Source organism: Salmo salar, chromosome 24 (assembly GCF_965601325.2).
Source record: "Salmo salar chromosome 24, fSalSal1, whole genome shotgun sequence".
NCBI lineage: Eukaryota > Metazoa > Chordata > Actinopteri > Salmoniformes > Salmonidae > Salmo > Salmo salar.
Window position 1 is genome coordinate 32,908,089 of NC_138314.1, and position 22,008 is coordinate 32,930,096.

At 43.7% G+C, this 22,008-nt stretch overlaps 1 protein-coding gene across 2 annotated transcripts in view; it reads right to left on the reverse strand.

Moving 5' to 3' along the window:
- dab2ipa (DAB2 interacting protein a) overlaps window positions 1-22,008 on the reverse strand; it is a 131,294-nt gene that overhangs the window by 15,941 nt on the left and 93,345 nt on the right. For both annotated transcript variants that reach the window (XM_082968666.1, XM_082968667.1), the window contains 7 exons: window positions 21,435-21,989; window positions 17,180-17,324; window positions 16,064-16,208; window positions 15,674-15,910; window positions 12,961-13,162; window positions 12,530-12,726; window positions 3,443-4,343 (listed from right to left, as the gene is read on the reverse strand). In XM_082968666.1, coding sequence (XP_082824792.1) covers window positions 3,443-4,343; window positions 12,530-12,726; window positions 12,961-13,162; window positions 15,674-15,910; window positions 16,064-16,208; window positions 17,180-17,324; window positions 21,435-21,989 — 2,382 coding nt within the window. The remainder of the gene's footprint in view (window positions 1-3,442; window positions 4,344-12,529; window positions 12,727-12,960; window positions 13,163-15,673; window positions 15,911-16,063; window positions 16,209-17,179; window positions 17,325-21,434; window positions 21,990-22,008) is intronic.

Here is a 22,008-nt window from a genome sequence, read left to right on the forward strand (position 1 = left end):
TTCAAACCAGCCTTCCTAGTTAATCAAATTGTATTTGTCAAATGCGTCGAATACAACAGGTTAGACCTTATTGTGAAATGCATACTGACAAGCCCTTAACCAACAATGAAGAGTTAAAAAAAGTAAAATCAAAATAAAATAAACTAAAGTAAAAAAAAAAAAAGTTACAATAACGAGGATATATAGAGGGTACAGGTTAGCCGAGGTAATTGAGGTAGTTTGTACATGTAGGTAGGGGTAAAGTGACTATGCTGCAGCAGTGTAAAAAAGGGGGTCAACGCAAATAGTCCGGGTAGCGATTTGATTAACTGTTTAGCAGTCTTTTGGCATGTGGGTAGAAGCTGTTAAGGGCCGTTAAGGAGCCTTTTGGTCCTAGACTTGGCGCTCCGGTACCGCTTGCCGTGCGATAGCAGAGAGAACAGTCTATGACTTGGGTGGCTGGAGACTTTGACAATTTTTAGGGCCTTCTTCTGACACCGCCTGGTATAGAGGCCTGGATGGCAGGAAGCTTGGCCCCAGTGATGTAGTGGGCCGGACGCACTAAACTCAGATGGCAAGCAGCTGCCATACCAAGCGGTGATGGAACCAATCAGGATGCTCTCGATGGTGCAGCTGTAGAACTTTTTGCGGATCTGAGGACCCATGACAAATCTTTTCAGTCTCCTGAGGGGAAGTAGGCGTTGTCATGCCCTCTTCACGACTGTCTTGGTGTGTTTAGAAGATGATAGTTTGATCGTGATGTGGACACCAAGGAACTTGAAGTTCTCGACCTGCTCCACTACAGCACCGTTAATGTCAATGGGGGTGTAATCGGCCCTCCTTTTCCTGTAGTCCATGATCAGCTCCTTTATCTTACTCACTTTGAGGGAGAGGTTGTTGTCCTGGTACCACCATTAATTAGGGCCGATTTCAAGTTTTCATAACAATCGGAAATTGGTATTTTTGGACGCCGATTTAGACCTTTAATTAGCTAGGCAAGTCAGTTAAGAACACAATCTTATTTTCAATGACGGCCTAGGAACGGTGGGTTAACTGCCTTGTTCAGGGGCAGAACGACAGATTTTTACCTTGTCAGCTTGGGGATTCAATATGCAACCTTACGGTTAACTAGTACCAACACTCAAACCACCTGCTTTACATTGCACTCCATGAGGAGCCTGCCTGTTACGCAAATGCAGTAAGAAGCCAAGGTAAGTTGCTAGCTAGCATTAAACTTATCTTATAAAAAACAATAAATCAATCGTAATCACTAGTTAACTACACATGGTTGATGATATTACTAGTTTATCTAGCCTGTCCTGCGTTGCATATAATCGCTTAGGTACACGTTGCTCCAACCATAAACATCAATGCCTTTCTTAAAATCAATACACAAGTATATATTTTTAAACCTGCATATTTAGTTAATATTGCCTGCTAACATGAATTTCTTTTAACTAGGGAAAATGTGTCACCTCTGCAACAGAGTCAGGGTATATGCAGCAGTTTGGGCCGCCTGGCTCGTTGCGAACTAATTTGCCAGAATTTTACGTAATTATGACATAACATTGAAGGTTGTGCAATGTAACAGGAATATTTAGACTTAGGGATGCCACCCGTTAGATAAAATACAGAACGGTTCCGTATTTCACCGACAGGAAAAAACGTTTTGTTTTCGAGATGATAGTTTCCGGATTCGACCATATTAATGACCTAAGGCTCGTATTTCTGTGTGTTTATTATGTTATAATTAAGTCTATGATTTGATAGAGCAGTCTGACTGAGCGATGGTAGGCACCAGCAGGCTCGTAAGCATTCATTCAAAACAGCACGTTCGTGCGTTTTGCCAGCAGCCCATCGCAATTCTTCAAGCATTGTGCTGTTTATGACTTCAAGCCTGTCAACTCCCAAGATTAGGCTGGTGTAACCGATGTGAAATGGCTAGCTAGTTAGCGGGTGCGCGCTAATAGCGTTTCAAACGTCACTCGCTCTGAGACTTGGAGTAGTTGTTTCCCTTGCTCTACATGGGTAACGCTGCTTCGAGGGTGGCTGTTGTCGTTGTGTTTCTGGTTCGAGCCCAGGTAGGAGTGAGGAGAGGGACGGAAGCTATACTGTTACACTGGCAATACTAAAGTGCCTATAAGAACATCCAATAGTCAAAGGTATATGAAATACAAATGGTATAGAGAGAAATAGTCCTATAATTCCTACAATAACCTCAACCGAAAACTTCTTACCTGGGAATATTGAAGACTCATGTTAAAAGGAACCACCAGCTTTCATATGTTCTCATGTTCTGAGCAAGGAACTTAAACGTTAGCTTTTTTACATGGCACATATTGCACTTTGACTTTCTTCTCCAACAATTTGTTTTTGCATTATTTAAACCAAATTGAACATGTTTCATTATTTATTTGAGGCTAAATTGATTTTATCGATGTATTATATTAAGTTAAAATAATTGTCATTATTACAACAAAAAAAATACAAAAAAAACAACAACAAAAAAAACGGCAGATTTATCGGTATCGGCGTTGAAAAATCATAAATCGGTCGACCTCTACTTGTGTCATCGGCAAACTTGGTGTTGGAGTCGTGCAAGGCCACGCAGTCATGGGTGAACAGGGAGTACAGGAGGGGACTAAGCACGCACCCCTGAAGGGCCCCCGTGTTGAGGATCAGCTTGGCAGATGTGTTGTTGCTAGTGATGCACCGATATGACATTTTTGGTTGACACTGATATCTGATATTTTCCTTGGCCCCCCTAAAAAACCTGATACTGATAACCGATATTATGCACTAGAATGCCTTTTAAGCATTCTAGTACAGTTAAATAGTTAACACACACACGGACGAAGCGGTGAAAGACACTGCATCTCAGTGCAAGAGGCGGCACAAGAGGTAGTCCCTGGTTCGAATCCAGGCCGTGATTGGGAGTCCCATAGGGCGGCGCACAACTGGCCCAGTGTCCTCAGGGCCGTCATTGTAAATAAGAATTTGTTCTTAACTGACTTGCCTAGTTAAATAAAGGTTCATAAAAATAATAAAAAAAGATTGATACACACATGGTTAAATAAATAAATACCTCCACTCCCGCTCCTTGTTGACAAAACTGGCTGCAGAAGCAAATTATGGGAATATGAGGGCCAGACCACCTAAACTACTAAGCAAAAGGTGTTGCGAAGCAGTGCAAGGGAGCTTGCATTGTAACATTGTTATTCTACTAAATTTGAATGATTTTTGACTGACAATGACATGAACATACATGTCAAAGAAGGATTTTTAAACCTTGAGACAATTGTGACATGGATTGTGTACGTGTGCCATTCAGAAGGTGAATTGGCAAGACAAAATATTGAAGTGCCTTTGAACAGGGTATGGTAGTAGGTGCCGGTTTGTGTCAAGAACTGAATGCTCCACCACCCACAGTGAGACCCCCCCCGATGTTACGCGCTCTACTCACTTTGTGCATGGTGCGCTGCTTGGTCTCAGGACTGTCCCCTTTAGACGAGGACGACTGCTGTCTCAGACGGTTGCCGCCACTGGGCCCCCAGTCGGGGGATGATGACATCATGCTGCCACTGGAGGGCCGCGGCCCGGGGTAGGCTGTCTGGAGCATGTTGGGCGGTGTCCTGCCCCTGGTGACGGGCGGAGGGGGCTGGTCTATCCTGCGCTGGGGGCCGGCGCTGTTCTGCCGCGGCACGTTGGGCTGGTGATCCCCGAGGGATAGCTGGCGGCGGGTGAACTCACTGCTGCTGCCTCCTCCACTACCGACCGCCACCCCCTGGGTGAGGAAGACCCCCGGATGCTTGGGGGTGTCCTCTGTGTTGTTGCCCTGAGAGCTGACGGAGCTGTGGCCATCGGAGCCCGAGTCGGCCAGGGGACCCCGCGGGGACACGCTCATGGTCATCCCCGTGGCCATCTGGTAAACAGGGTTCTGGAAGGAGAGGGGGGCCAGGAGCTGGGTGGGCCTCCCTGGGGTGCTGCTTTCTGTGCTGGGGGTGGTGGGTGTCTGGCCCGTCCTCCTTAGAGTGGGCCCGGGGCCAGGGGTGGGGACGATGCCCTGCGGGGTGCGGGCGGCCCAACCCCCAGGCCCAGGGGTGACGGGGGACTGGCTGTCGTTGAAGAGCATGTCGCTGGGGGAGCCAGGGCCGGGGCCAGGGGTACTCTCCAGGCTGCGGCTGTCCTGCAGGTCCACCATGGACAGACTCTTGCTGCTGTTGGGGAGCTGCACCTCCGCCTCGTTGGCCTCCGAGTAGCTGGAGCTTCTGGCTGGAGACTGCTGGATGCCAGAGTTCCTCGTCACAAAGAATATATCCTTGTTCTCTGGGGTTGGCGACGGCAGCCTCGTAAAATCCACTAACCTGCACCAAGACAACGGCATCAAATGAGAGAAATGTTGTTTTAGACCAGAGACACTGTAAAGATAATATCCTTGTGGTTTTCAAAGTACTGTTAAAAAAATCGTATGAATTGTAAAATCAACATCTCTTAAAAGGCCCAGTGCAGTCAAAATTCTGTTTTCTAGTGTTTTATATCATATGTGACTCATTTCAGGAAGCTAGGCATATGTCGCGCACCACTACTTCACAGGAGAGGCATTTGAACGTAAACATTTGAAAACGTGAACTTTCATGTACCTTAATAACACCATCTGTGCCATCTGTAAATATGCATACAATTGTTAAATTACGAGCCTAGTCAGTACATTTTTTATTTAACCTGTTAGGGCTAGGGGGCAGTATTTAAAACGTACCCGATTTAATCTGGTTACTACTCCTGCCCAGTAACTAGAATATGCATATAATTGTTTGATTTGGATAGAAAACACCCTAAAGTTTCTAAAACTGTTTGAATGGTGTCTGTGAGTATAACAGAACTCATATGGCAGTCAAAACCCTGAGACAAATCCTGACAGGAAACTGAAATCTGATGTGTGGATATCACTTCAAACATTTGCCATTGAAACACACAGGGGCTTGCGATTCATTTAGCACTTCCTATGGCTTCCACTAGATGTCCCCAGTCTTTACAAAGTGGTTTGAGCCTCCTACCATCAAAATTGACTGAAAGAGAGGATGTTTACCTTGGTCACAGGGGATGGGCCATTACCATTGTGACGTCGGCGCCCATGGGTACTCTCCCTTTCGAAACGTTTTGAAAGACAATGCAACCGTCCCAATGGAATATTATTGAAGCCCTGGTTGAAAAAGCCCCTAAAGATTTATGTTATACAACGTTTGACATGTTTGAACGAACTTAAATATATATTTTTTTGCTCATTCCTGACGACAAGTCAGACGCACACGGTACATTTTTACTAGCCTTCGGAGCGCGCTAACACTATTCGGACATAAATTATTCACTTTTTTGAACAAAACTACATTTGTTATGGACCTGGGATTCCTAGAAGTGCCTTCTGATAAAGATAATCAAAGGTAAGGGATTATTTACAATAGTATTTTTGATGGTTGATCGTTCCAAGATGGCTCCAACATAGACTTCTTTTCTGGGCATACCATGTCGTTTATTGCAAAGTGTGATTTCCCAGTAAAGTTATTTTTAAATCTGGCAAAGAGATGGCATTCAAGACATGTTAATCTATAAGTCTTTGAATGACAATATTACATTTTAACAATGTTTTCGAATAGTAATTTTGTAAATTGTAGCGCTGATCATCGGAAGCATTTGAGGGAAAAGATTTTCTGAACGTCATGCGCCGATGTAAAATGCTGTTTTTATACATAAATATGAACTTTATCGAACAAAAAATGCATGTGTTGTGTAACATGATGTCCTAGGAGTGTCATCTGATGAAGGTTGTCAAAGGTTAGTGCTGCATTTAGCTGTGTTTTGGGTATTTGTGATGCATGCTAGTTGCTTTGAAAATGGCTGTGTGATTATTTCTGGCTGGGTACTCTGCTGACAATCTAATGTTTTGCTTTTGCTGTAAAGCCTTTTTGAAATCGGACAACGTGGTTCGATTCAGGAGAGGTGTATCTATAAAACGGTGTAAAATAGTCATATGTTTGAGAAATATAAGTTATAGCATTTATGAGGTTTTGCATTTAGCGCGACGCGATTCCACTGGCTGTTGATTAGGGTGGGACGCAAGCGTCCCACTGGCCCAGACAGGTTAACCTTTATTTAACTAGGCAAGTCAGTTAAGAAAAAATTCTTATTTACAATGACGGCCTACCCCGGCCAAACCCGGACGATGCTGGGCCAATTGTGCGCCGCCCTATGGGACTTCCAATCCCGGCCGGTTGTGATACAGCCTGGAATCGAACCAGGGTCTGTAGTGACGCCTCTAGCACTGAGATGCAGTGCCTTAGACCGCTGTGCCAGACAGGAACCTTCCCACTAGCCATGATTGGCTGAGATAATGGATAGGCTGGACATGAGAGATTAGTTCGGATTGGTCTGCCATGTAGCACGCGTCTGTCTATAACAAGGGTGGGCAATTCCAGTCCTCGAGGGCCTGATTGGTGTCACAGTTTTGCCCCAGCTAACACACCTGACTCCAATAATCACCTAATCATGATCTTCAGTTTAGAATGCAATTTGATAAATCAGCTGTGTTTGCTAGGGATGGAGAAAAAGTGTGACACCAATCAGGTGCTCGGGGACTGGAGTTGCCCACCACTGGTCTATAACATGAGCTGCTCAGTGTGTGGCGGTAATCTTTTCTAATGCGGCTTTTTGAAAGATATCATTAAGAACTGCAAAAAACACCTGTCTCCAGGTTAAATCCTCAATACTAAGTGCAACCATGGCATCCGAGAAAGAGCGGGAGAAGCATGTATATGGGTAAGAGAGTCTAGCTAGCTACATTTTCAGATATTAGACGTTTCTAATTTTTTCAGAAAGTAATTTTCATTGCAAGTTAAAGTGTACTGTTAGCTAGATAGCTAACGTTAGCTCGCTAGCTAGCTAATATTATTCGTATCTCAGAGCCATTTGCATTGCTAGTTAGAGCCTGATGTTAGCTAGCTAGCTAACATTGAACCTAGTTGGTTAGCTTTAGCTACCTGTATATTCATGCAGGGTAGTAACATTATGGTAATAACATTATGAGCTAGCTACATGTCACAATCACAACCATAAATTAGCTAACGTTAACCTCTTCGGGCTAGGGGGCGGTATTTTCACGTCCGGATGAAAAGCGTGCCCAAAGTAAACTGCCTGCTACTCAGGCCCAGAAGCTAGGATATACATATAATTGGTAGATTTGGATAAACACTCTAAAGCTTCTAAAACTGTTAAGATTATGTATGTGAGTATAACAGAACTTATTTGGCAGGCGAAACCCCGAGGACAAACCATCCAGGAAATTTTTTTGTTGTTGAGGTGACTGTGTTTTCAATTGGTTTTCTATGTGAATCTAGATTTCTGAGGCGTCTGGTTGCAGTTCATATGGCTTCCACTAGATGTCGACAGTCTTTATAAATTGGTTGATGTTTTTCCTTTGAGAAAAGAAGAAGTAGCCATTTCCTTTCTGGGTGTATAGCCAAGTGGACTGTTTTGTTTGGGGCGCGTGACCTGAAGCTCACTCCACTTTCATTTTATACGCTATTGAACGCAGTTTATCCCGTCTTAAATTTGATCGATTATTTACTTTTTAAAATACCTTAAGTTGGATTAGGAAAGTTGTTTGAAATGTTTGGACAAAGTTTACAGGTAACTTATTAGATATTTTGTAGTCATGTTAGGCGAGTTGGAGCCGGTGTTTTTCTGAATTGAACGCGCCAAATAAATTGACATTTTGGAGATATAACGACGGAATTAATCGAACAAAAGGACCATTTGTGATGTTTATGGGACATATTGGAGTGCCAACAGAAGAAGCTCTTCAAAGGTAGGGCATGAGTTACATAGTTATTTCAGAGTTTTGTGTCGCGCATGGCGGGTTGAAATATGATTGTCATGTGTTTGTTTGATGGGGTGCTGTCCTCAGATAATCGCATGGTTTGCCTTCGCCGTAAAGCCTTTTTGAAATCTGACACGGTGGCTGGATTAACAAGAAGTTAAGCTTTAATTTGGTGTATTGCACTTGTGATTGTATGAAAGTGAAATATTTCGAATCATTTTTTTTCAATTTCACGCTCTGCAATTTCACCGGATGTTGTCGAAACGTTTCGCTAGCGGAACCCCCAGCCGTAACAGGATAAACCAGTCTTTATCTTGAAATCTTTGGTTGTTTAGTACACTACCGTACTAAGGCTTAAGAGGGTGTGAACTGTGCTGAATGGGTGTAGACAAAGAAGAGCTCTCCAGTAGGTGTACAAAAACATTCAAGGGCCATTTTCTCAAAAGTGGGGTTACAAGTTTATTAACTTTCAAAGCAGAATTACGTTTCCCATTATTCCTCCATTTCCTAGCTCTGAGTCTCTGCTTTTATCTAATGTAAAAAACACAATTTCTAATTTTGCTACATGAGACCGAATCGAGCCGGCCGGTCACATATGTACAACAGCTTATGAAACTGACACTGTAAAAGTATTAAAATTTGCATCATGGGCGGGAGTTGTCTATCCATTGTGACATCCCCATGTGGGAAATTTGTTAATAGACTAATAACAAAGTGTTCCAAACCACTCTGCCAATAACAGCTAGTTTTCGGTTTTCCCCTTCCCACTACCAGACTAAAGGTTGATCGATTATGATTTTTCAACGCCAATACCGATACCGATTATTGGAGGACCAAAAAAAGCCGATACCGATTAATCGGCCGTTTAAAACAAAATTGTAATAATGACAATTACAACAATACTGAATGAACACTTTTATTTTAACTTAATATATAAATCAAATCAATTTAGCCTCAAATAAATAATGAAACATGTTCATTTGGTTTATATAATGCAAAAACAAAGTGTTGGAGAAGAAAGTCAAAGTGCAATATGTGCCATGTAAAAAAGCTAACGTTTAAGTTCCTTGCTCAGAACATGAGAACATATGAAAGCTGGTGGTTCCTTTTAACATGAGTCTTCAATATTCCCAGGTAAGAAGTTTTAGGTTGAGGTTATTGTAGGAATTATAGGACTATTTCTCTCTATACCATTTGTATTTCATATACCTTGACTATTGGATGTTCTTATAGGCACTTTAGTATTGCCTGTGTAACAGTATAGCTTCCGTCCCTCTCCTCGCCCCTACCTGGGCTCGAACCAGGAACACATCGACAACAGCCACCCTCGAAGCATCATTACGCATCGCTCCACAAAAGCCGCGGCCCTTGCAGAGCAAGAAGAACAACTACTCTAAGTCTCAGAGCGAGTGACGTTTGAAACGCTATTAGCGCGCACCCCGCTAACTAGCTAGCCATTTCACATCGGTTACACCAGCCTAATCTCGGGAGTTGATAGGCTTGAAGTCATAAACAGTGCAATGCTTGAAGCATTGCGAAGAGCTGCTGGCAAACGCACGAAAGTGCTGTTTGAATGAATGCTTACGAGCGTGCTGGTGCCTACCACCGCTCAGTCAGACTGCTCTATCAAATATCAAATCATAGACTTAATTATAACTTAATAACACACAAATACGAGCCTTAGATCATTAATAGGGTCAAATCCGGAAACTATCATTTGGAAAATAAAACGTTTATTCTTTCAGTGTAATACGGAACCGTTCCATATTTTATCTAACGGGTGGCATATATCTAAATATTCCTGTTACATTGTACAATCTTCAATGTTATGTCATAATTCTGGCAAATTAGTTCGCAACGAGCCAGGTGGCCCAAACTGTTGCATATACCCGACTCTGCGTGCAATGAACGCAAGAGAAGTGACACAATTTCCCTAGTTTAATATTGCCTGCTAACATGAATTTCTTTTAACTAAATATGCAGGTTTAAAAATATATACAGTGAGGGAAAAAAGTATTTGATCCCCTGCTGATTTTGTACGTTTGCCCACTGACAAAGAAATGATCAGTCTATAGTTTTAATGGTAGGTTTATTTGAACAGTGAGAGACAGAATAACAACAAAAAAATCCAGAAAAATGCATGTCAGAAATGTTATAAATTGATTTTCATTTTAATGAGGGAAATAAGTATTTGACCCCCTCTCAATCAGAAAGATTTCTGGCTCCCTGGTGTCTTTTATACAGGTAACGAGCTGAGATTAGGAGCACACTCTTAAAGGGAGTGCTCCTAATCTCAGGGTGTTACCTGTATAAAAGACACCTGTCCACAGAAGCAATCAATCAATCAGATTCCAAACTCTCCACCATGGCCAAGACCAAAGAGCTCTCCAAGGATGTCAGGGACAAGACTGTAGACCTACACAAGGCTGGAATGGGCTACAAGACCACCGCCAAGCAGCTTGGTGAGAAGGTGACAACAGTTGGTGCGATTATTCGCAAATGGAAGAGACACAAAAGAACTGTCATTCTCCCTCGGCCTGGGTCTCCATGCAAGATCTCACCTCGTGGAGTTGCAATGATCATGAGAACGGTGAGGCATCAGCCCAGAACTACACGGGGGGATCTTGTCAATGATCTCAAGGCAGCTGGGACCATAGTCACCAAGAAAACAATTGGTAACACACTAAGCCGTGAAGGACTGAAATCCTGCAGCGCCCGCAAGGTCCCCATGCTCAAGAAAGCACATATACATGCCCGTCTGAAGTTTGCCAATGAACATCTGAATGATTCAGAGGACAACTGGGTGAAAGTGTTGTGGTCAGATGAGACCAAAATGGAGCTCTTTGGCATCAGCTCAACTCGCCGTGTTTGGAGGAGGAGGAATGCTTCCTATGACCCCAAGAAGACCATCCCCACCGTCAAACATGGAGGTGGAAACATTATGCTTTGGGGGTGTTTTTCTGCTAAGGGGACAGGACACCTTCACCGCATCAAAGGGACGATGGACGGGGCCATGTACCGTCAAATCTTGGGTGAGAACCTCCTTCCCTCAGCCAGGGCATTGAAAATGGGTCGTGGATGGGTATTCCAGCATGACAATGACCCAAAACACACGGCCAAGGCAACAAAGGAGTGGCTCAAGAAGAAGCACAATAAGTTCCTGGAGTGGCCTAGCCAGTCTCCAGACCTTAATCCCATAGAAAATCTGTGGAGGGAGCTGAAGGTTCGAGTTGCCAAACGTCAGCCTCGAAACCTTAATGACTTGGAGAAGATCTGCAAAGAGGAGTGGGACAAAATCCCTCCTGAGATGTGTGCAAACCTGGTGGCCAACTACAAGAAACGTCTGACCTCTGTGATTGCCAACAAGGGTTTTGCCACCAAGTACTAAGTCATGTTTTGCAGAGGGGTCAAAAACTTATTTCCCTCATTAAAATGCAAATCATTTTATAACATTATTGACATGCGTTTTTCAGGATTTTTTAAAATTCTGTCTCTCACTGTTCAAATAAACCTACTATTAAAATTATAGACTGATCATTTCTTTGTAAGTGGGCAAACGTACAAAATCAGCAGGGGATCAAATACTTTTTTCCCCCCACTGTACTTCTGTGTATTGATTTTAAGAAAGGCATTGATGTTTATGGTTAGGTACATTCATGCAACGATTGTGCTTTTTTCGCAAATGCGCTTTTGTTAAATCATCCCCCGTTTGGCGAAGTTGGCTGTCTTTGTTAGGAAGAAACAGTCTTCACAGTTCGCAACGAGCCAGGCGGCCCAAACTGCTGCATATACCCTGACTCTGTTGCACAGAACGCAAGAGAAGTGACACAATTTCCCTAGTTAAAATAAATTCATGTTAGCAGGCAATATTAACTAAATATGCAGGTTTAGAAAAATATACTTGTGTATTGATTTTAAGAACGGCGTTGACGTTTATGGTTAGGTACACACTGGTGCAACAACAGTGCTTTTTTCGCAAAAGCGCTTGTTAAATCACCCGTTTGGCAAAGTAGGCTATGATTCAATGATAAATTAACAGGCACCGCATCGATTATATGCAACGCAGGACAAGCTAGATAAACTAGTAATATCATCAACCATGTGTAGTTAACTAGTGATTATGTTAAGATTGATTGTTTTTTATAAGATACGTTTAATGCTAGCTAGCACCTTACCTTGGCTCTTTGCTGCACTCGCATAACAGGTAGTCAGCCTGCCACGCAGTCTCCTCGTGGAGTGCAATGTAATCGGCCATGATCGGTGTCCAAAAATGCAGATTACCGATTGTTATGAAAACTTGAAATCGGCCCTAATTAATCGGCCATTCCGATTAATCGGTCGACATCTATACCAGACAGTTCATGCAAAATTCTTTCTTGAGAAAGAGTTTTTTGCCAATTTGAATGGAAACGTTTTACAGTAAGGTACTTAATTGTTACCAAGAAATTACTTGCACCAATTTGTAAGTCGCTCTGGATAAGAGCGTCTGCTAAATGACTTAAATGTATGTAAATGTAAATGTACTTGATAGCAATATAAAAACGACTGCATTGGGCCTTTAAGTTAAATGTTGAAATGCTGATCATGTAAACTCCCACATAGATCTCCAGATCTCTGCAGATTGTGTGTCAAACGAAGCATAAATAACACTATCTTATTAGAATTCTGTGGTCCCCTTACCCAGAGAGCTCGCTGTCCACGACTATCTTGTGAAGAGGTAGGCCGGTGGAGAGGCTGCAGCTTGCCAATGGGAGGGGGAGGGGAGGAGAGCCCATGCCATCTGTGGGGGTGGACACCTGGACCCCAGATGGGTTGGTCAGCGCAGAGTTCACGTCCCGCAGTATACGGGCCAGGGGACCCAGCTTAGAGGCTGTGCTCTGCAGGAGACAAAATAATAATGTACACTAATATCTCTCATGCATATGTCTCATGCAATTCCTATGAACGAATTATTTTGTAATGTGTCATTTTCACATATAAAATTGTTATGTCCACTTTTGTCAAGCCCATAGAAAAGGACTAGTATCCGGTAGCTTGGTCACTGAAAGTAGTGCATAGTGAGAGTGTGACATTGGAAAGTAAATCCCAGTAGTGTGGCGTAATCCTTGTACCTGATCCAGCTGAGAGACGTCCTCGGCCAGCAGAGAGTGCAGGGATGAGAGCTCGCGGCCCAGGTCGATGTAACCCTCGAACCCTGCCGTGTTGGAGATTGTCTCTGGGTTGGAGATCTCCAGCAGGAAGCGCTGCATGTTGGTCCATTCGTGCTCCAGGAAGTGGTTCATAAAGGACATGTACTCCTCCTTGTTACCAAACCTGGACAGATAAAGAAACAAAAACAGAAGGAATGATGCGGTTTTCAACAGACAAACATACACCAACATGCATATTTTATAGATGTGCACTAGTGGTGTGCGGGTCACCCGCAATTGCTAATAACCCATCTGCAACCGCTCATTTAAACTCAGCAAAAAAAGAAACGTCCCTTTTTCAGGACCCTGTCTTTCAAAGATAATTCGTAAAAATCCAAATAACTTCACAGATCTTCATTGTAAAGGGTTTAAACACTGTTTCCCATGCGTGTTCAATGAGCCACAACAATTCATGAACATGCACCTGTGGAACCGTTGTTAAGACACTAACAGCTTACAGACGGTAGGCAATTAAGGTCACAGTTATAAAAACGTAGGACACTAAAGAGGCCTTTCTACTGACTCTGAAAAACACCAAAAGAAAGATGCCCAAGGTCTCTGCTCATCCGCGTGAATGTGCCTTAGGCATGCTGCAAGGAGGCATGAGGACTGCAGATGTGGCCAGGGCAATAAATTACAATGTCCGTACTGTGAGACGCCTAAGACAGCGCTACATAGAGACAGGATGGACAGCTCATCGTCCTCGCAGTGGAAGACCACGTGTAACAACACCTGCACAGGATCGGTACATCCGAACATCACACCAGCGGGACAGGTACAGGATGGCAACAACAACTGCCCGAGTTACACCAGGAACGCACAATCCTTCCATCAGTGCTCAGACTGTCCGCAATAGGCTGAGAGAGGCTGGACTGAGGGCTTGTGGGCCTGTTGTAAGGCAGGTCCTCAGACATCACCGGCAACAACGTTGCCTATGGGCACAAATCCACCGTCGCTGGACCAGACAGGACTGGCAAAAAGTGCTCTTCACTGACGAGTCATGGTTTTGTCTCACCAGGGAGGGGTGATGGTCGGATTCGCGTTTATCGTCGAAGGAATGAGCTTTACACCAAGGCCTGTACTCTGGAGTAGGATCAATTTGGATGTGGAGGGTTCGTCATGGTCTGGGGCGGTGTGTCACAGCATCAACGCACTGAGCTTGTTGTCATTGCAGGCAATCTCAACGCTGTGCGTTACAGGGAAGACATCCTCCTCCCTCATGTGGTACCCTTCCTGCAGGCTCATCCTGACATGACCCTCCAGCATGACAATGCCACCAGCCGTACTGCTCGTTCTGTGCATGATTTCCTGCAAGACAGGAATGTCAGTGTTCTGCCATGGCCAGCAAAGAGCCCCGATCTCAATCCCATTGAGCACGTCTGGGACCTGTTGGATCGGAGGGTGAGGGCTAGGGCCATTCCCCCCAGAAATGTCCGGGAACTTGCAGGTGCCTTGGTGGAAGAGTGGGGTAACATCTCACAGCAAGAACTGGCAAATCTGGTGCAGTCCATGAGGAGGAGATGCACTGTAGTACTTAATGCAGCTGGTGGCCACACCAGATACTTATTGTTACTTTTGATTTTGATCCCCCCTTTGTTCAGAGACACATTATTCCATTTATGTTAGTCACATGTCTGTGGAACTTGTTCAGTTTATGTCTCAGTTGTTGAATCTTATGTTCATACAAATATTTACACATTTTAGGTTTGCTGAAAATAAATGCAGTTGACAGTGAGAGGACGTTTCTTTTTTTGCTGAGTTTATATGTGATAAAGTGAAAATATGAGGCCCCTAACCAGCTAATGTAGAAAATTCACTATAGGCTACCGTCGGAGACGACCAAACGATTTTTTGACAGGGGGTGCAGGATTTTTTTGTGCCTGACTTAGATACGTTTCTGCTTATAATTTCTGCTCATAATTTGTTAGTCAACTTGTCTATAATTAGATACAAGCAGCATTTCCTCCGTCAGAGAATCTTCTCTTCTGTAATATTATTACCGCTATGAGAAAGGTTATAGACCTACAGTCAGTGTCCAGATTTCAGTTTCCATTTAACCCATCTGAACAGTAGGCTTCAGTTCCCTTGACGTGCCATAGGCCTATTTGAAGTCCCCGACTTGGCGCGATCAAATTTGTGTAGCGCCTCACAATCATCACACCAAATCTTTCCCAAACATTACTTTTCTGGCCCCTCCCTTCTATTTATTTTCAACTCTCCATTCACAGCTTTTCTCTTATTGAATTAAACTCTGACATTGTCCTTTTTGTCTCCGTGGATCAACAATAACTGTTTCTGCCCATTCCCAAAAGCATTTGGTTACTGCCGTGTAGGCTCTTTGGAGCGCGTACAATTAGGCCCTAAAGTTAGGCTTACTCACTAATGCCAGATAGCATTAAAATTATGAAATAAAAACATCAATGTAGCCTATAGATATAAATTGCACAAGAATGATAGATACATTTATGCATTTATTAAGGTATTGTTTTCTCTTTATTCAACCTGCCCGCCACCCACCCGCTCTTCACCCACACAATATTTAAACCAGCCTGCCCTGCAGACATAACCGCGGGGACTGTGGGTTATACGTCAACCTGTGCATCACTAACACACTAGTACACACACCCACACTTACTTGGTGAAGTTGGCGAGGTTCTGCGTGACCTTGGCGATGAGCGTGAGGGTGCGAGCAGTGCGGTCGTCGGGATACTCCTGCATCAGGTTGAAAAGTGACGGGGACATAACGGCTGGACACAGGAAGCGCAGGAACAGAGAGGCACTGATCAGACGCTCGCTGATGTCCGGCCGGCCCCGACTGCTGCACTGCTGCCTCCACGAGGCGAACACCTCCTTCAGTTCCCGCGGAAAAACACTGCATGGAAACATTGACAGGTACAGTCATTTTAACGTAATTTGCACAATTCAAGCCTTCATTAGATGATGGTGAAAGCTCGGTAATAGAATATGAGTGCTAATGCTAGCTACTTCTATTGGCAGAGAGGGGGAGGGATGTGTGTTTATTTACCGGTAGGAGTCGATGATCTTGCAGAAGGCCAGCTCACAGCACATCTTTAGATTGCTCTGGTTCTCAGGGAGGTCTCCTGAGGAACACTTCCCTGGGTCCACCTCGCAGTTCTCGTCTGACTCGTACAGGGCTTTGATGAACTCTCCTGGGAGAGGGAGGGAGAACAGCACACAGGCCTGTTGTCATTGCTAGACAGCTAGCGAAAGAGCCCCGAGTTCTGACATTATTATTTTATTCCCTTTTCATTATCTTTGGTGACATACTTTTAAGAGGGCCAGTCAACCATCAAGGACAGACCAACGTTCTGAATCATTCAACACGGCTTCAAACAAAGCAGTGGTGAAAAGTACTTAAGAAAAAATACTTTAAAGTACTACTTAAGTAGTTTTTTGGGGTATCTGTATTTTACTATTTCTATATTTGACAACTTTTACTTTTACTTCACTACATTCCTAAAGAAAATAATGTACTTTTTACTTCATACATTTCCCCTGAAACCCAAAAGTACTCGTTACATTTTGAATGCTTAGCAGGACAGAAAAAAGTCAAATTTACACACTTATCAAGTGAACAACCCTGGTCATCTGTACTGCCTCTGATCTGGCGGACTCACTAAACACAAATGCTTCATTTGTAAATGATGTCTGTGTTGTAGGCTATCCGTAAATTTAAAAAACAAGAGAATTGTGCCGTCTGGTTTAAAATAATATACTTATAATACTTAAGTATATTTGAGCAATTCCATTTACTTTTGATACTTAACTGTATTTAAAACTAAATACTTTTAGACTTTTTTGCTGGGTGACTTTCACATTTGCTTGAGTCGTTTTCTATTAAGGTATCTTTACTTTTACTGGATACTTTTTCCACCACTGAAACAGTCACTTTCCAGAAAAACAATGAATAATTGATCTGAATAGTCACTTAAAAATGTACTGTGTGTGGAGAGTACAGGGAGTTTTTCTGAAGGCCAGATACTAGCCAGAAGTATGATACTTAATGAAGAACACACAGGCCTATTCCATGTGTTCATGGCTCCTCTTTTATCTTAAAATACATTTGCTCTCTGCTGTAATAGTAGCACTATCCCCTTTAGTGTGTCTGGATGTCACCTACCTAGTGCGTCCTGCAGGTACTTCTGCCCCACCAGTTTAAGGTACTCCTCAATGGCTTTGGTGGCCAGTGTGTTCTCCCTGAAGATTAGGTGCTCGTTCTCCCCACAGCGATCCACTTCTGACATCATCAGGTCAGTCAGGAAGTCCTGAAAGCAAAATAGAACTGTGAGGCCTTGATCCAATACTTTGAAAATAAATCTCCGCCCTTCCTTCCTTCCTTGTAGTGATCTCACCCCATTGGCTAGGTAGGCTAACAGCAAGGTTTCCACAACATACTGTAGCTTTCACCAATCCTATCATGTCACCATAATTCTCAGAAGGGAGGGAGGAAGGAAGCATGCCTTTTTTAAGTATTGGAAGGTGTCCCCTCGCCCCATATTCACCGCCAAGAACATACAAATACAACTGATAATAAGGTGAGTGAATGGGCAACCGTTTGGGCAAAAACTGGTTGAATCAACATCGTTTCCACATAATTTCAACCCAAAAAATATATGTGGTGATGTTGAATCAAAATGGAAAACTGATTGGATTTGAAAAAAGTCACCAACGTAAGGAGATTTCATATTTTCTTTCACCAAACTTTTAACCTAAATCCAATGACATGGTGACATGTTCTGTTGAATTCACATTAGTTGACAACTCAACCAAATGCAAATCAAAACTAGACGTTGAACTGACATCTGTGCCCAGTGGGCAGGCAGAGGCTGATCAGAGCTGCATCATGGAACCAGGCAACCAGCCTGGTTCTGGGAACAGATCTAGATAGTGTGTATTGAAAGCAAATGAGCCTATCAATGTGATCTGAAAAGCAGCGCATGAACAGTCTCTACATAAATAAATAAGTGTACTGCTGCACAGCCTAAGCCTGATTGATACTGAGAGCAGTGAGTTTGGACAGAGAGAGGAACAGAGAGAGAGACACAGGTAGCTCAGACAAGTGACTCTTCCTCTCGATTCTGTGCTAATGGATCAAGTGGTTAGCCCCTCCTTTCCTTCTTTATGAGCTCCTGTAATCTGCTCTGGTTGACTGCAGTCATATCTATGGGAGGCCTGGTGGTAGGCTAGCTAGCCAATGCATGCTAATGGGGCGTCAAAGGGAACATGCTATCATAATCCCAAAGACTATACCAGAGAGAGAGAGGTAGACATTTAAGCTACTGTACGCACAGTATCTACTGTATCAGCCAAATGTAGGCTAAATACCTGAATTCTCCTCGTCAATGTAACTGGTATCTCCCATGTTGACACAAGCCGTGGACTCATACCAGATCATCCAACCATTAAATTATGATATCTGGATGGTGCAGAGGATTATGAATGTACGAGGTGCCGTGTATCCTGACAGACACTAACACAGTCACTGACAGCACACAGACAGCACACAGTCACTGACAGCACACAGTCACTGACAGCACACAGTCACTCACTGCACATCAGCCACACACACGACTAAGCTATACCTGTCTCACAATCCTTTACAAGCATTTCGCTACACTTGCAATAACATCTGCTAACCATGTGTATGTGACCAATAAAAATGTGATTTGATTTGAGCCGGCCCGGGCTGGCATGGTTACGCATCCACCATAGTTGTTGGACCCATGCTGGGAAAGGGCAATGTGAAAAGGAAATGTTCCAGGTCAGCAAAGTACTAGTGTGAAAAGCGTTTTACTGTCCCACTCCCTACTGCTACCCCCAGACAGGCCTGGAGAACGGCTAGAGAAGTCTTTAACATGCACTGACTGCACATACTAACACTATGCCAGGTGGGTAACACACTTACTAACGCACTATGGCAGGTGGGTAACACACTTACTAACGCGCTATGGCAGGTGGGTAACATGCTATGCCAGGTGGGTAACACACTTACTAACGTGCTATGCCAGGTGGGTAACACACTTACTAACACGCTATGCCAGGTGGGTAACACAGTTACTAACGTGCTATGGCAGGTGGGTAACACACTTACTAATGCGCTATGCCAGGTGGGTAACACACTTACTAACGTGCTATGGCAGGTGGGTAACACACTTACTAACGCGCTATGGCAGGTGGGTAACACACTTACTAACGCGCTATGGCAGGTGGGTAACACACTTACTAACGCGCTATGGCAGGTGGGTAACACACTTACTAACGCGCTATGGCAGGTGGGTAACATGCTATGCCAGGTGGGTAACACACTAACACGCTATGCCAGGTGGGTAACACACTAACACGCTATGCCAGGTGGGTAACACACTAACATGCTATGCCAGGTAGGTAACACACTAACAAGCTCTTACCCTGTTTGCCTTTTTGAAGTTGTAGCCAATAGCAACAGTCATTTTAAAATGAAAGAGAGAGCCTCTAGACTAGGAGGAACCTAAGTGAAAGCGTAGAGCCACAGATCCTTATCGATCCATCTATTGGATTAGGGCTAAACAGGGAAACTAAATGAGGATGGGGTGTGAGCCACCACAGGTCAGTGGATAGATGGATAATGAGGCAAAGCTCCACTTGTTTCTCAGAGCAGAAAGTAGGCCAACGTAAGAAAGGCTGTTTAATGAAGCGCCATCGCCCTGTTGCTGTTCTAGCAAAGACTAGTAGGCGAAAGCGTCTGTGGGGCATCGGCATTATTACAGTGGTGTTACATAGCAGCAGCAAAGTTTGAGGGGCAAAGTCTAAAGATAAGTTTCTGTGCTGAAACAGCGCTCCGCAATAACAAGTGCTGACCTTGTGCACATGAACACACACACACGCACGCACACGCGCGCGTTAGCGTTCAGTCTCACTGCATGGTTTTACAGCAGGAGCTGAAGAGTGGATGGAGCGGAGCAGGAATTAACGGGGACGACTAGGCTAATTACCACAGGGGGCTGACACTGCTTTCCTTCCTGGGACTGGTGAGAGAGAAGACAGCACAGTGGCCGTGTACCAGATCCCAACCTCATTCATATGAGATATAGCCTTGATTTCAACTAGATAGATCACGTTCATGTAGCTCCTGAGATGTGAAACACTTCTCCAGGCATGGTGAGATCTGATTATCTGCGCAGTTTGCAATAAAGACGAAACGTGGATAAAGAAGTAATCTTAACATGACCTTTATCGGTGGACATTTTTAAAAGAGATCTTAAAACACATTTTTAGCTTTGCTTTTCCTTAGGGTGCTTGCTAGTTTTTCAATTTGTCATTCTTTAGTTTTTTTATCTCAAGTTTGTGTTTATTTTCATAGTTTTTTATTTGTTGCAATGTCTGAAATGTGCTGTATAAAGAAAGCTTGATTTGATTTCTGTAGTAGGGAAGATTTTCTTGTGTGGAGTTCAGCTACATTTTTAAATTCCATACAGCTCGATGTTACTGTTGTTTCAAAAACACCAAACAACAATCCCTCAATGGCATGTATTGATTACCTGGATTAAAGAAGGACAGTTTACCACATAGCCAAACATATGGCAAGTGGTGAAAAAAAGGGACTGAATTAAAATGATCTAGGCCTGTTTCAAAGGTAACATTTTGACCACAGCCCATTGTCCTAAATTGGAGGTATTAGCAGCAGTTAGTGTACACAAGTCCCCTTTCAGCTAGTCCTCATTAGAAAGTGCTGACACAATACAGTATTGTCATCACAGTCCCCCAACCACCCACTCTAAGCAGGGGTGGTACCCATTATCTTTCCACAGCAGGCTGGGTCGTGTTCATTAGTGAACACCAGAAAACATTTTGTAATGGAAAACGAAAAGTCCCAGTAGTAGATCCCTGTTTCAGTTCACTTTCTTCTGTTTGACTCCTAATAAACATGACCCTCTCCCAACCCAAACAGGAAGCATTCACATTCTTCTAGGTCTAGGAGACTGCTTATAGTAAGCATGTGAGAGGACTCCCAAAGACTAGAAATGTGAGGCTAACTTGACTTTTAAACCCCAATCCTAGTCAGAGACAAGATAACCTTATCTGGACTCCTTTTCAAACCCCAGACCCCTATACTATCTTGCCTAATCTTTTGCAGCTTTTGTGTGCAATATGCAGCTGAGATGTTGACTTATCTGAGACAATGGTATCACTGACTGTGACCAATCAAAACCCTCACAGTTGTAATGATTACAATAGGAGAGCTTTGCCTTTACTATCAATTCGATTTGGGTCGTGTTTATATTTGACATTCGGCAATATTACTATTTTGGACTATCATTTGAAAATGGAAATGCAGAGAACACAACACACTATCGTTTGACTGTAGGACAGCCTCTGTGGAGAGTAGGAGGCCTTACCTTAGCCTTGCCGGTGCTCTGTAGGATGTGAACCAGGGCACTGGCCATCTCCTCCTTGTTCTTCACACTGAGGCCAGGCTCCAGGATGGAGCACAGCAGCATGTAGTTATTGGTGATGTACTCTGCAAACTCCTTATACGACTCCATAGGCAGGATACTCATGCTCTGGTATCGCGACTTGAGCCGAATCATAGGTCCGGGAGTTTTCCCTTTGTTCGGGTTGGGCGTGCTCACAGAATACCACTTCTCCACAAACTGGCGTCCAGTGACGGCACCGACGGGAATGTTGACCAGGCCCACATAGTTGTTCTTGTCCTTCTTTTTCTTTTTGTCCGACTCCTTGTACAGGTGAACAGTGACACTTTTGACGGAAGGTAAGTTGTTGAACTCAAAGTGCTCTCCCCAGAATACATTGTCCATTTTGAGTTTGCAGGTAGTCCGTGCGTAAAGCGTGTCGTCCAGACACAACTCACAGAAATACCTTTTCTTGGCTGGAAGGTCCTTGGCCTCAATAATCCACAATTTTAGAAGGTTCTCCACACGCCGACTGTTGTCCTGTGAAAAACATCAAACA